Source organism: Chroicocephalus ridibundus, chromosome 8, assembly GCF_963924245.1.
Source record: "Chroicocephalus ridibundus chromosome 8, bChrRid1.1, whole genome shotgun sequence".
In the NCBI taxonomy this organism is placed as follows: domain Eukaryota; kingdom Metazoa; phylum Chordata; class Aves; order Charadriiformes; family Laridae; genus Chroicocephalus; species Chroicocephalus ridibundus.
Window position 1 is genome coordinate 19,417,976 of NC_086291.1, and position 15,722 is coordinate 19,433,697.

Below are 15,722 nucleotides of genomic sequence, written 5' to 3' on the forward strand. Positions count from 1 at the left end.
AAGTCTGGTCCTAGTGCACAATAGCTGTCCGGGTTTAATCTAGAAGAATAAAACTAGTTCTTTATTGTAGGGAGAGGGAAGGGAGTACCTCAATGTACCAGCAAAAATGCTTTATGTTTGGCAATTAAAACTAAAAATTTTGCAGGGAAATACCAGTATAAAAATGAAAATGTATTTTTTTTTTTACTTGATATGATAATAGCTCCCAAACTGCTGTTTTAATAAAGAAAAATGTTGACAAAATAAAAATAAAATAAGAAATGGCCAAGGGAATCCAAAGTCAGAGGTAATACTGACAATATTTGTGAGTTTTGTGTCCTGGTTCTGGCGGGGATAGAGTTAATTCTCCCCAGGCTCCGGCAGGGACACAGGTATTCCATGCTGTGTGAGCCATGCCCGCTCTGAGCTGCCAGTGGAGTGGGCTGGGGTGTCCCGGGTCCGGTGGGTGAGCAGCGGTTCGGTAATCGTGTTTGTATATTCCTGTATCCGTGTTACTGTTGTTGTTTTCTTGTTCCTTTTGCTGTTGTGTTAAATTGCCTTTGTCTCAACCCACGAGTTTTGCCTTTTTCTTCCGATTCCTTTCCCGTATTGGGAAGGCCTGAGAGAGCGGCATGTCATTCTTTGTTGTCGTCTGAGGCCAAATCACGACATTTTGTTTGGGGTGATTTTTGTTCTTTTGATTGTCCTGATTTCAGTAAAGTACCTGCTCTGATTTAATTGCATTTTCTGTTAAGATTGAGAGCTTAGAGAAGAAACTCCAGCATTCTAAAGATGAGCTTCGTGAAAAAGAGTTTGAATTGCTCCAGAGAGACCACGAAATAAATCAGCTAAAGAAAAAAATTGAAAGAAAACAACAAAGCCTAGAAGCTCTTTGAAAAGGTAAAATGTTCCTTGGATACACAACAAATTATCAATTTTTAATGCCATTACCGTAACTGTCTAGAAAGAACAATACGATGTCTCTTTAGAATAAAGAATTCTCCCCAAGTAATTGTATTCTGTATCATGGTGTTTGCTGAATCTTAATCCCCTAAAGTTAATCCAGTTGAATGATTTAAAAATTACAAATTTAATGGCACGCTTAATTGTCTGCTTTGTGGAGAAATTTGAATATTGATTATCTTTAGTAACCTGATGTTCTGGCTATGGACATGGTCTTCTCAGAGAAGTCTTTCTGTGTAGTCAGCAAAGGCATTTGATCTGTATTCTAGATCATGGGGGTTTGGCTCTGTCACAGCTGAATGTGAAGGTTCTTTCACTGCAAATTAAAGCAATGTCAGCACTTCCATCTTGATTTCTGTTAAAGGTTTTTTATGACAGTTGAGAAGAGGACAGTGCCTGCTGCTACCTTTCACACATCACTAACATATTTCCAACTTTTCCTAAGACTTTAGGAATGATTCTGAAGGAAGGGATTTCCTAGCTAGCCCCTGTACAACTGCTGACTAGACCCTTTCCAGACAAATTGCCTTGTTATTAATTTTGTTAAGTAATACCATGCAGGGGGAGGCCCAAGAATGTGATAAGAAAGGCTTTGAAAATAGGCCTACTCCAGTCATGTTCCTTTAGAGACTTGGGATGAAGGAAATAGAATTTCAAGTTTATTTGCATTGTAGTTAAGTAGATATAACACTGGATTTCAGAAGCATTCTGCATAAAATATGAAATATACTGCAGAGGAGTTCTGGCTCCACTTAGAATGTGATATGGTTGCTTCTTTGTTTCAAAACTGTGTATATTAACATGATGTAAGAAAATACTTTCTCCATTAGTAACACATCACAGAGTGACTGACCGATATTCCCCAGGAACTTCCTGTTCTAGTTCTAAAAACTTGATTACCTAATCTGTCTGGGGAAAAGGGTAGTGTGTGTGTGTGTGTCTGTGTTTTGCCTGGGGGTGTAGTCCATCTCATTCTTTTTCCCCTTAATACACTACCTTCCTTGCTTATTACAGGAGATATATTATTTCAGGGAAGGAATTGTTAGCTAGGGTTGATTTCTGTCCTGGTCCACTCTGCCCTTCTGGGACTCATGAAATAACCAGGTCACAGATTTTTCAGTTGTATCATTCCATATCTGCTGTAATCTGCAGTGAAGATCTGCTGACAATACAGCACTCTGCTACCCTTAGAAGTTGTAAGTATTCCAAATAAAGGAACTGGAAACATCTTATCGACCATTCAGAATGTCTTTTTCATTTTTCTGGGAAATTGAAGCAATTCTCTTAATTTAGAAACAAACAAACCCAAAACCCAGGTTTGACTTATAGCAAATTAATCTTTTGTGGAGACAGTTCCTTACTGAAATGAGAAATAAAATGATGATAAAAATGTAAGTGAAATAAGAAAAAATTAGTGCTTACAAAGATTGATTAAAAAAACCCCCAATTTTTACATTTTTGTAAAAGTATACAAAGTAAAAAAAAATTAGAAGTTATTGTAATAATATTTCATTCATTAGCTGTAAGCTTATTATGTGCTACTTACAGATGTTTGTGTACACTATTTGTAGCATTCATCATAAAGAATAAGCATCTAGCTAAACATGAATAGATACAGCATAATTACTTTTATATTTATAATTCACAGGAGCCATAGTGTAGTATGTGATGTTCCGAAATATTAGTGGCTGATGCGGTCTCTGTTGTGCCACAGTACTGGATAATGTAAACATAGCTGCTGTGGATCATATATTAGAGAGGCCATTTTGTTGATCTCCTATATACTCCTGTTTGGCTTTTTCTGTAAATGAATTGTCAAATAAAAGGTCCAGCATGTAAGCCTGTTTTTTAAAAGGGGGGTTGGGGTGGTAAACCTCTAGAAACTAGTAAAAACCAGACCCCAATACCAAACACACTGTGTTTGATTGTGTTTATTTCTGTATACTGTACAAAATCCAGAATACTTACATTAATGTTGATAAGATTTTCCTCACTTTGTATTCATAGAAATGACAGACTTTTTTCCTCTTGATACTTGATACATTGATACTATTAAGGTTTTTACATATTGCTAGAAACTTAAGTTGTTAGGAACTTAACACAATAATGCAGTTCTTCGTGAAACCTTAAGCTTTACACAGAAGCGTTATTTCAAAAGACAGTGCTCCTTTACACTGTACAAAATTTTTACAGGGATTTGAGTATGAAGATTTCTCAAAATATTCTGCATAGTATGTTGAAAAACTTATAAATTATGCTCATTTTGAAAGCAAATGCACTTCAATTACAAGAACAGTGAAGAAAAATGCATTAATAATTTCAGTTTAGGGGGGCAGAATTTGAGAAAGAAGCCATGGACGTAAGACCTGCAGCTAGTTTTCTTGAATTTATAAGATAAATCTTAATAATGAAAAGTAACATCTTGATACAAATGGATTTAGATATGGTAAATTGAGTGCAGAAGTTTAAAGGAAGGTTCTGATCACAGATATTTTGTTTCAGGAGCCAGAATTGTGAAGGAAGGAATGTTGCCCATTGGACAAGCAGCAACCCAGGAATGCTGTTGCTGGCATCATAATCATGCATTCAAAAAGGAAATTTTAACATTGCATTTGTAAATAATGAGTCTGGTTATTTGTGCTGATGCAAATGACAACCTTTTTTATTTTTTCAAGTGGTTTTGAGATTATTGCTTTGATATAATAACATCTTAATTTATTTTTGAGAAATAAATTTTATTTTTTAAGTATCGTGGGTTGCAGGAATCAATTTCAGCTGTCATTTTTTTCCAAGGATTTTAAACTGTACTTGTGTTTCACATCTGACTTCTAATTAGGAGCACAGTGGTGTTACCTTATTAACAATTTTTGTTTGGGAGTATTTTCCTTTTTTTTTTTTTTTTGTTACACATATAATGTTGCAGACACAATATCTTATTAAAATTGACCTGCTTATAAGATGTTTTAGGACACTGATTTGATCATAGACACTGTCAAAACCTGCTTGCTTTACTCCAAGCAGTATCTTTCAGATGCAAAGGGGTGTGGGGCAGGGCCATAAAGCTTGAACCCACCCACCCCCCCAAAGCAAAATCCATACAAAAATTGCCATTGATTAGAATGCATAGTTATGGTGCCATTTTACAACACATTTATTTCCAGTTTTCATAAAATACTACACAATTCAGCTAGTAAAAATAACTAGTGGCCACAGTTTCTAACACTTTTATATTTACATGTCAGAAACTGCAAATAGTTTATAAGAGGCCTAAATCTGAGTCTGATTAATGCAAACATTATTTATGTGCATTACGACATGTGATTCACGCTCCAAGTTATTTGACATAAAGCAGAGGAACATAATTGAATGTATTGCAATTTAAAGATTAGGCCTAAGCTTGTTTTGTGCATTAAAAGTGTATCTTGGCCAAACCCCCTATCTGTTGTATTTCAGCGACTCTGCAGGTGGAAGTGTGCTAAATTCCTTTCACTGTGTGTGCAAACATGTTCCACTCTTTAAGTCATTGTACAAAGCCAGGCACACATTTTGCTATGTTGACAAGGTCAAGATATGCTCATCTGAAGTATTTCTGCAGTTTCAGATTATTTATTTTGCTGTTATGAAAATTATGATGTAGCAAAAAAAAACCTGTTGAAATAAATATATTATTTGTTTCTCTACATAATAGTAAATGAAAAACATTAGAACTAGGTTGACCAGTGTAATAATTGAAAAATATTAAACTACTTTTAATTTTTATCCTCTCTTTAGGCAGATCAGTTTGCCTTCAGGCTAGAAATCTATGCATCAAATTTCAGGCAGATTTTTTTTAAAGCGAAGAAACATGTAAACCCTTCAAACAAGGATTTCAAGTGGAAAATATAACCAATCTGTAATTAAAATTGCATCACAACGATAGTGGAATTCCGCTAATGTAGTGTTGCATAAAGCCTTGCTTGCTCCTCCTACATGTACTAAATATAAATGTGCATGAGCAGCAAAAGCTATTTGCCTAGTATCTGAATCAGCTAAATAGCATTTACACTAAAATTGAGTATTTGGATACTGTCTTCTCTGGTAAAACCATGAGTCAAACCTCATAAATAAGTAGAATCATAATTACATTTTCTCATTAACTTAGATGCTGTCTTTCTATTTTGTTGGTTGTCTGAGGAGTTAATGATTCCACTTACACTCTTCAAGTGAATTTATTTGTTTTGGAAAGGAGGGACCTTTTTTTTTTTTTTTCTAATATCATAATTTCAGTTAAATGTTTCTGTAGAGTCCTACTTTTCTTGAGTTCCTATGCAATTTACACCTGTGCAAATCCTGGAACACTAAGTTCATTCTTTTGAACTGCATTGTGTTAGCATGGGATTACTGAATCTCGGAAAACATTTTTCTGTGTGTAATGGCATTGCAATTGGCTGAATGCTGTTCAGAAGGCTAATTGCTTATCAAGGTGATTCTTTTTGTGTCACTCAGGATGGGTTATAAATTTCACAAGAGACTGGTTTTCTTTCTGAATGTAGTATGACCCATGGTGACTGTACATTAATCACAAACTGCACCAAATTTCCAGTCCAAATGTCCCCCTGTTTAATTCAGAGTTTGTGTGCAAAGTTAGTGGAATATTTTCTTAAAAACTAAAATGGAATCAGGTGTCATGATAGTTCTGGTTTTGTTTTTTTTTTTTTTCAAATTGTCAATTGGGGAATAGAAAATGTTCAAAGAGATTTCGGTGTCAGCAAGGATGTAGCAAAGCTGGTGTGTTCAGCCTCTTCCTGGCTGCTCTCCGCTGCCGGCATACTCGATTACTTTCTCTATTCTTGATTGGGAATGGTGCCAAAAAGAGATGTGAGGAATCTGTCCAAACAACCTGTCTCTTTCCAAATCCACATCCCATTTTTCAATTTACGTTTTCCGTAAAGCCTATTAGGACTCTTATAATATCAAGGTGCCGGGGAAGAAATCCATTTGTCATTCTGCTGCAAAAGAATGAGGAGGGTGCTGTGAACATAGGAAGCCTGAACGCCTTCAGCAGTGGGGTCCCATTTTGGGTGCAGTTTACTTTCTGTAGACGTGACTGGGGGCCTTGACACTGCAGACTGTAATTGTGGCAAGGCTTTTCTTGCCAGTAGTATGCAAACTGATTATTCCACTGTTTAAAAAAATCGGTGTAGCTTAACAAATGTCTCATTTTAAGAGTAATCAAATTTTGTATTAACTCTAGTCTGTGTTGATGATGCAGATTATAAACTCATGCAGGAGCATCTGTTTCTGTTTTTGTCAAATTGGAGATTATCCCTTAATCATGCAGGGTCTGGGTGTGCATTTTCAGATTTGTTGACTCAGGAAAGCTGGAGATAGCATTAAAGGCTAATGACATTATACTGCAGCTACATTTAGGCTGTTGCGCCTCTGAACAAGAACTCTTGCTCGAACCACCCAGTGAAAAGAATGGCGAGAAGAAATGTCCTCATTACAGGCTGCTCCTCAGGAATTGGACTGGCCTTAGCTGTAAAAATGGCAAAAGATGAACAGAAAAGGTTTAAAGGTAACAATGTATCTGTTAATTATCTTTTTTAAAAAGATACTCTTCAAGGCAGTCTTTTTTTTTTCCTCTGTGATTTAACAGGTGATTGTATTCAGTTTGGTGACTTGTTAGTTTCCCTCTGCCTACTGTTGTGAAAATAGAATACAGTGAAAATATACTATTTTCTGTAAGCAGATGATATTTCTGTGCTTGTATTGAAGCTGAACAGCTACTTGAACCGAGTAGTTTACAATAATAAAAAAAAAGGCAGTGGTATAAAAACAAATAGCTGAAAACGTGCAGTATGCAACCTTGGATATATGTTCAGAGTTGTAGTTAGCTTTGGTTCTGGCTACTAAAATCTTTGTTGAATGAAATGTACATGCCCATTTGAGGACCAAAGAAATGAATTTAGGAAAACAGTTCTCATATGTGCAATTTTTTCCTTAAAGTATGTTTTATTATTCCAACCCCGTGTAGGCGTAAGAGGATGAACAAAGGGGCTGGAATTTGTCTTTCTGCTACAAAACGGGGTATTTGCTATGATTGGAAATGGATGGCAAAGCAAATATGGTAATCTGTGGTAATTCAGTTTCTCAGACTTACTCACTCGCAGTATTTTACTGCCAACTGACTGGATGCCGATTCATAGTTTTCTGAATAATTAGGCCACAATAATGATAACTAATTTGTATTTTGAGAAGTAGCTTTCAAAAATAGACATTTTTGCAAACCTAATGAAGCATCTGTTTTCCACCTTTAATAAAATTATGGTTGTTCTGCTAAACATGTTAATGGCAATTAAAAAAAAAAGATATCTGCAATCCAAAATTAGGTTTTAGGTACCTAAAAATGATTCAGTGGTATAACTTGATACCCATTATTTAAAGTTTCACTGATAATATTATATTCATATGCTGCATGTTCTTCATGTGCATGGGGGAGTTTAATTCTCCTTTTGAATTTCTTGGAAGATTTCAGAATCAGACTTTGGGAAATCAGTGGCAATATATGTTGAAAATAGATTCTTTCTACTTTAAGTTTTTATCTGATATTTAAAATATAGATATAAAAGCAATATTCTTTAATGCTTCTCAGTAAGACTACCACAGATAAAATTTTATTTCTGATAAGTGTTGCTTCTGGTGTGTTGCAGTGTATGCCACAATGCGGAATCTGGCCAAGAAAGAGCCACTTGAGGAAGCTGCAGGTCGCAGGCTGGGCAAAACCCTAGAAATTAAACAACTGGATGTCTGCGATGAACAGTCTATTAAAACTTGTGTGAATAGCATCCCTGACAGAAGGATTGATGTTCTAGGCAAGTACAGGATGTGTATGCTATGAACAGATGACAGTTTTCTATTTGACACCTTCTCAAATACCCTGGAGAAGTTTCATTAGTGTATTTTTAAATGATCAAAGTAATAATAATTAAATAGTATATTCTATTCAAGATTCTTAAGGCTTCCTGCAGCCATGAGTGGATTAAATCTCACCGGGCTCCTATGAGGTAGGGAAGCTTGTTTACCCTATTTACAAAGGAGAGGCTTGATCACAGAGAAGTGTCTTGGATAAGATGATACAGTTTTTAGTAAGTGTGAGAAGAGAACTGTCACCTTAATTGGCGTCTTCATGTACAAGATTTTCTGCCCTATCAATGAAGCACAGCCCTATTTACAATGAAGGCATCAGCTCTCTGTACTAAGAAAGCAACAGTATTTGGGAATTAGCAAGTAAAAAACAAATGCAAAGAAAGTAAGGGTACTTTCATTTTGTATTCAGAATTGCAATTGTACTTTACAAGTCATTCAACAAGAAGTGTTTTAATTTTTTTTGCTAAAAAAAAATATTAGTATATTAGTAAGATGGAAATTGCTCACAACATTGACTATTAAATCTTCTCTAATAGAAAATTATGGACCTGCCTTAATTTTGATTAATTATTAAAGCACTGCTTAACAAGCTGCTTCTGCAAAGTATATTATAGTCTAATTTGACATACTAGTTGTAGTGCAGAATGACAGTTCTATCAATCATTCCTCACTTACAAATATCTAGGAGGCAAATAAAAATCAATGGAAGTGTGTGTTTTGGTTTTGTTTTATTTTTTTATTGAAGAGCTAAATGTTAAAAAATAAAACAAAAAGCAGACCAAAATATGGCCTGGTCTATCACCTCTTAGAATAAATTGAAGACTTCTATTCATTCCTATGGGTATTGACTGTAGCCTCTCATTCTTAATACTGAATTATGAACAAATATAGATCATTCTTGGCTCATTTATCTGTAATCCTTTTATAATTTAAAGAAAAAGGACTAATCAGAAATAAATTAGTTAAAATGCTAAATACAAGATGATTTAAATTGGATTAAAAGCATAATTAAAAATAAAAAAAGGCTATTTCAAGTGCAAAGCTTTAGTGACAGAATATCATCTTTTAATCCTTTCTTTAAGGATTATTTAAGGATCATTTAATCCTTAATCCTCATTTTACTTTCAAGTAATGATTACAAGTTAATGTTTATGGAGGTTATTGCTTACTGTTGTCTTCCATTTTGTGCAGTTAGCAATGCTGGAATGGGGCTCATTGGACCTATTGAATGTCAGACCATAGATGAAATGAAAACTGTGATGGACACCAACTTCTTTGGACTGGTTCGACTCCTGAAAGAGATTTTGCCTGACATGAAGAGGAGAAAGAGCGGACACATAGTTATAATAAGCAGTGTTATGGGAATACAAGGCAAAGTCATTTTTTTTGGTTTTTGTTTGTTTGAACTAAGAGTTCAGTATTCAAAATCAAAAGCTTACCTCTTTTCATCTGAAAAAAAAAGTAGGAGCTAGCATATTTAATTTATGCTTTGTAATGCTGAAGTTCCAACTATAAGAAGCACAGCACTTAAACCTGATGTTTTTTATGCATGTAGGTAGTATGTTACTACACAACTACTCTCAAGACATTTAACAACAAAACCTGCAGAGTGAGGTTTTTTTTTTTTTGGAGTTTTAACTTGAATCATAATTATTATTTCTTTTTTAAATTTTATTATTTTATTTTTATTATCTGGAAAGCAGGGCTTTGTAGCATTACTTTTCTCTTTCCTATTGGAAAAGATAATGGGAACGGACCAACATGCTTACCACGCTCTGCACAGTAATAATAGAATAAAATCCAATCATGTCCTAGACAACTGTACCACCTTTTTTGTAAAGTTTCTCCGCTCATAAAACTCCAGAGAGTCTAATTTTAGTGACAGAAAAATGATGCTCCTACTCTTGTGTTCCATCTGGTCTAGCTGTATTTATTTCAATTATTCCAACAGTGGCTTTGATCTTACCTGGATTATTCTGGTGAGTGAGGGTCCTAAGTCAAGCTGCAAGAGTGGTTATTGTTTAATACGATACTTACCATCCCCCTAAATGGATCGATGTAGCACTTTTTCTAAATCACTTAGATGCAAGCTGGATCTCTTGCATAATCCTATTTCCTGCATTGCACTCAGCTTCTGTGTTCATCTACAGCCTATTAAAGCCTTGCTGATAAATAATGCAGATGGTATTGCATGTAGAGAGACTTTTACAGCTTAGACTAAAAAATATTTAATGTCATCCAAAGAGATCACAGTATCAGCAAAGAGGAAAAGCATTAGTCAAGCATCCTTTCCTAGAATGAGCAATTTTGAGAACATATGCAAAAAAATCAGTATTTAGATTCAGTATACACAAAGATTTTTCTCATGTTTTCCCAGGAAGACTGTAGAAATTTTAGGAAAATACAGGAGTTTTAAAAACTAAACTATTATTATGTTGAATACAATCACATTCTCAGGATGTTTTGTTTGTACCATCAGGTATCTTATTTAATGATGTTTATGCTGCATCTAAGTTTGCTGTGGAAGGATTCTGCGAAAGCTTAGCTATACAAGCACTCAAGTTCAAACTGCAGTAAGTATCAATCCACTGGTGTAACTTGTATTTTAGATAGTTTTAAATACATTCAGAGCTAGCAAACAAATTTTTGAAGCTTGCTGCTATCTGTGAGAAACAGACCGAGGAACCCATGGAAATTGTACATCGCAAAAGGCATAGAAACGTCTGTGTTCTTCACATTACACAAGCAAATAAAAAGATCTAGATGCTAAAGTAAACATGTTCTCTTGAACAGTTAAAGGCTGTTTAGCTTTGGATAGAATACAGTTTATGTAACACTTCTGAAAACAGATTCTTGCATACAATATCATAGGAATAAAATTACAATAGCAACCTGTAATATTTTCGTTTGGAAAGGATAACAAACTTAGTCAATTCACAGATAAAAATGTTCAAGGGCTCATTGTAGAGAGAGAGCAAGTGGAAATCCATCAGACTGGAACATAGGGCAAGATACCTATAATGACAGGTTGTAGGAAAGTGAGAAGAATGTGGTGTACCATTTCTTAATGTTTAAGATGGTATTTAAGAGAATACTCCTGTTCATTGTCTGCGGGACTTTGGGGTTTGATTTGTCACATGTATATTCACATTCATGTAATTCTGCTACTATTCTTTGTATGAAGTCCAACAATTGTTAAATATTCATTGCATCTCTGTGTGCCTAAGTGTTTAGCCCTTGTGCTTTGGGAGAAGACACAGCTGCTGTCATGGGATTTCAGAGACAAAGCGGCATCCAAACTGTGATTTTCCATACTGCTCTGAAAAGTTCAGAGTGATTTAAAATAAATATATTGTAATGATAGACAGGCTATACCAGAATTCAAAATAAGATTTTAAGACTATAAGATCCAGCAAAAATGAGGTTAAAAAAAGAAAGTAGAATGGGAAAAGTTCAAGGTCCAGTGTGCAGAGTGATGCAAGAGAAAAGGCTTTAATTCCAGCAGGAGCTGGAATTCTGCTGTCAAAGTCAATAGCTTGATTTAGTTCTAAAGAGGAGCCTGATCAGAACTGAAATCTAGGAAGAGGTCCTGTCCCAAAGAGTGTTTTGATAAACATAGTGGTTGGGAGTAATTACTGCCTGAGAAAAGAAGTGGGAAAGAAGTGATCCGTAACTGTATTTCAGTGATTTGCTGTAATACGCTACTGAGCAAAATAAATTTTTCCAGATTTGGCAGCAGCCAAAATCTGTCCACCCACAGCAAAATTCTCAATATTGTATTTTATTATAATATTGTGGAGGGATCTGGAGTTATGAAACACTGACAGCTTGACAAAGAAAATCCACGTTCGGGTAATTCCTCCTTCTTTTTCAGCTACTTCTAGTATTATCATGAGAAAGCTATAACAGAAAAATCTATGTAAGATTTTGTCCAGAAAGTAATGAATTTTATAATATTTTAATTATTTTTCTTAATATTTGGTAAGTTCTTATGGATAAATCATCCTTAGATTCCACAGCTGCGAGACAGCAGGGAACAACTGCGCTTACTTCTGCCTTGAATTAAGTTACAGCACTTCCCTGAATTTTAGGCTACACAGATTTCTACTGCTACATGTGGATGGGCAGGAGCATGAGAGCAATAATGTGGTATGGATTCTCCTTATAGAATGTACTGTTTAATATGGCTTGCCAACATGTACTCATAGCGCCACTCTTAAATATTCTTCTTTGAGAAGGACAGAGAGGTGTATTTTCCATGGAGGATAGTCAATAACCAGTATATCTTTGCTTTTTGAACAGGTTAAGTTTGATTGAACCAGGCCCAGTGATTACAGAGTTTGAAAGAAAAGTGTTTGAAGATGGAATGAAAATGGATCTTTCAGCTGCAGATAAGGAAACAGCTGAGATGTTTACTAATATTTACCTCAAAAATTACAAACAAATTTTCCAGAGCCTGGGACAAAGTGCTGAAGATGTTGCAGAGGTAACTCATCAACAATTCTCCATCTTCTTTTTTCTTGATGTTTTTTTTTTCTTTGTAATTTACAAATGCACTGGTTTGTTGGTGGGTTTTTTTTTGGTAGACGCATTAGATTTAATTAAATGTAATTCACATTATTTAAAATTACTTCTAAAAAACCTGTGAGAATCTCAAGTATTTTAAAGAAAACCCTTTAGAACATTAAAAGAATGTACATTTTAAAGTAGTGAAGACAGCTGTCAATTGTAATTTAAATAACACTGAGGTATTAGATACACTTAACTGGCGAAGTCTGGACATTCTGCAGTGTCACCATACGTCTACACAGGGTTCCCACCATTGTTTTACAGCAGCTCTCCTCTCCATCTCACTAGTAATACCACCGCTAATGTGAAGTTCACTCCTGCGGGAAGACAAGTTTAGGCAAACTGTGGAAGGGGACAATGATTTCAGGTGCTTGCTGCTAAGGAATAGCATCAGTGTCAACTGAAGGTTCCCAGATCTTGCTGCAAAGTGCACTGTTCGATCCTTTCCCAGTGGACTGTAAAAGAAAGGATCTAGCTATTGTGGACATATAGGCATAATTTTGGAGGACTATTCAGGATACTTAGGTGTAAGATGTTATCACCATGATACAGATAAACAGAAGTAGGACTAAGAACAAATAAGAAGTACTTCTTATGCCCTTAAAAATATTTTAAGAAAAAAATCTAATGAAATTCTAATAAAACGACATAAAGGTTTTACATAATTCTAGCACTTCGTTCTTCTACTTTTCCTCAACTGAAAATTAGGTTTTTACTTTATTGTTTTGGTAAAGGTTCTTTAACAATTCTGTTTCTCATTCTTGACAGCATACAGTAAAGATAATTCTTGCAGAAAATCCACCTTTTCGCCATCAGACCAACACCTTGTATACTCCGATGACGACCCTGAAATATGCAGATCCAAATGGAGATCTACCCATTGATATATTCTACAAAATGGTTTTTCATCATGACAAAATCTTCAGTGCAAGTCTTAACTTTATCAAATTGCTAAGGTGGAGAAGTAGAAAGAGTTTTGACCTGGGAAAACCCTCACAATAACGATGAGATTATATAGTGCAAATTTGGAATTACTTGTTGTAACTACTGATAATGCAGTATGCTGTTATTCAAATGCCTTTGCTCTGTAATTGTGAAAAGGCATTCAAGGTGTTTATTTGAGCTTAGCTAAGATAGTCATCTCAATGTGTTTATCTTGAACTTTACAGTTTGCAGAACCTTGAAATTAAAATCCTCTAATTGTAGGTTTATTCTGTTTAGTGTTTGCTTTTTAGAGAGATCTGTTTTCATGGGAACATGAACATTGACTGATACTTGCATATTCAATATTAACCCCACCCCTTTCACGTATTAGAATATAATGCATACTGAGATGTGTACCGGATGTAAATTATTTAGATTCTTAAAATATTTTATCTTTTTAGTTATTAGAATGTAACAGAATTAGTATAGTAATCCCTCAATCACAGTAGTATTCTCATTTTCAGAAATCAGGTCTATTTACCAGTAACATAAGAGAAAGTCTCATCAATCTTAAAATGTCACAACTAGAGTATTTATTAGTCATATATATGTTATAATATTCTGAGTGCTTCCTTTATATGCAATGGTTACTGGCATATTATACATAGTGGACAATAAAATGTTTTTTAAAAGCATCTCAAAATAAAATACCTTCTTACTGTCTGGGTACTATTTTTTGCAAAAATAACAAAATATTATCAGTAGGAAGTAATTTAATCCATTAAATGCCCTCAGTGCCTTGAGTGGCTGAAGCTGAGCCACAGGCTCTCCTTTTTCAAGCCATCCTAGTAAGTACTTATTAAACCAAAATTCTACTATGAGGAGAAGGTCTTCTCCCTCTCTTTCTCTCACCCTAGTCCTGCAAGTCAGCTGAGGCTAAGCTGGGGGCCTGGGTTTAAGCGCTGTTCCTGCATGGCATTCTTGTTCTCAGACCTCCAGCCCCGACTCAGTGCTGCCCTGGGCTGAGACAAAGGCCCAGTGTCCCTCGGGCCTCCGGGCTGCAGTTTCTCAGCACGTTCCACCAGCAGTCCTAGCTTCACTCAGAGAGCCTGGCTGGAGCTCACTGAGGATACAGGAACTGGCTTTCTCTTTCCTTAGGTACTTTTTCACTAAGCCTAAATCTAACTCCGTGCTGGGACTTGCAATGGCCCTGCCCTGCCCTGCCCTGCCTCTGCCCGCAGGCTAGCTCAGAGGATCCAGGCAGCAGCCCCTGTGTGGGCAGCTCCTGCGGATATCACACACTTCAGATAACGCTGGGCTTGCTTTATGTTGTGACCCTTTGGTGGGGCCGTGTGGGAAAGTAACAGAAGATGGGCAAGGACTGTAAACATGCTTGGCATGCTGGGAAACATACATAGCACACTAATCGTTGTTTAGTCCTGTGTGCTCCACAAGTAGAACATCTGCACTTAGATAGCGTAGGCCTGTGATGGACTCAAGAGGCACCTTATCGAACAAGCCTGATATTCCTGCCCTGCTGTTGGAGAAGATAAAAGCACAGTGGAAAACTATGCCTGCTTGAATCCTTGAAATATATGCGGGAACAGCAGGTTCGAACACTCTCGCATTAAGAAGGACCCTCTCTAGCAAGGACCAAGCTCCGTTGTGCCTGCGTTCCTGCTTGCATGCCTTTGCCTGGGTACTGCTTCAGAGATCCCCTGTTCATAGGATATTGAGATTAAATTTACTCTTTGCATTTCAGCTGTGGTTTTGTGGTTGTTCCTGTATCCTGTGTTGGCTGACACGGACTGCACACTGTGAAGTGCTTGGAGAACAGTGCCCACAGCAGCCCCTATGCACAGCTGGAAGCCTCATTTATGTTCCAATTGTAACTCAGACCTCCTTCCCCAAAGTACCAGGCTGGCGTCCACCCCAACAACAGTGCAGGGATGGGGCAGAGGTGGGAACAGCAGCTGGGCTGCACAGGGGAATGCAGGAATTAGGTGACAGCAGAACGCTGCCAGGGATGGGGGAAGTATGGTCGCCTGTCCCTCTGCACCCCGAGGTGCAGCCAGGGTGACCCGGTCGCCGCTGGTTGAGGGTTCAGGCAGGGTTATGGCTTGGGCAGAGGCGTCCAAAGAAGATCAGGGCCCGTCAGCGGCGAGGGCCGCCGCTGGAGCCTCCCCCTTCCTCTCAGCGGGGCTTAGGCCTGGCTGCCTCGGGCCCGCAGCCCAGGGCTGGGCTGCTCTACCGGGCGTTTCACCGCTGCGGCACCAAGAAGCCAGGAGCCCCGGGCGGGGACAGACCGTAGCCCTCGGAGGAGACGCCGGGCCCAGCCACACCGAGACGGCGGGAGGACACCGGAGCTGCCACCGCCC

The 15,722-nt window shown here is 37.0% G+C and overlaps 2 protein-coding genes across 2 annotated transcripts in view; both read left to right on the forward strand.

Annotated features, from left to right (window-relative positions):
* The window catches only part of CCDC18 (coiled-coil domain containing 18), a 28,741-nt gene extending 25,052 nt beyond the window's left edge, over window positions 1–3,689 (forward strand). Inside the window, exons 24-25 of the mRNA XM_063344866.1 lie at window positions 735–879; window positions 3,445–3,689. Coding sequence (XP_063200936.1) covers window positions 735–875 — 141 coding nt within the window. The 3' untranslated portion in view covers window positions 876–879; window positions 3,445–3,689. The remainder of the gene's footprint in view (window positions 1–734; window positions 880–3,444) is intronic.
* Window positions 3,690–3,764: 75 nt separating this feature from the next.
* Window positions 3,765–14,002, forward strand: LOC134519997 (retinol dehydrogenase 8-like). The gene is made up of 6 exons (XM_063344868.1): window positions 3,765–6,499; window positions 7,635–7,796; window positions 9,043–9,222; window positions 10,331–10,424; window positions 12,154–12,337; window positions 13,189–14,002. The coding sequence occupies exons 1-6, from the start codon at window positions 6,403–6,405 to the stop codon at window positions 13,420–13,422; spliced, it is 951 nt and encodes a 316-aa protein (XP_063200938.1). The 5' UTR covers window positions 3,765–6,402; the 3' UTR covers window positions 13,423–14,002.
* The last annotated feature ends 1,720 nt before the right edge of the window (window positions 14,003–15,722 follow it).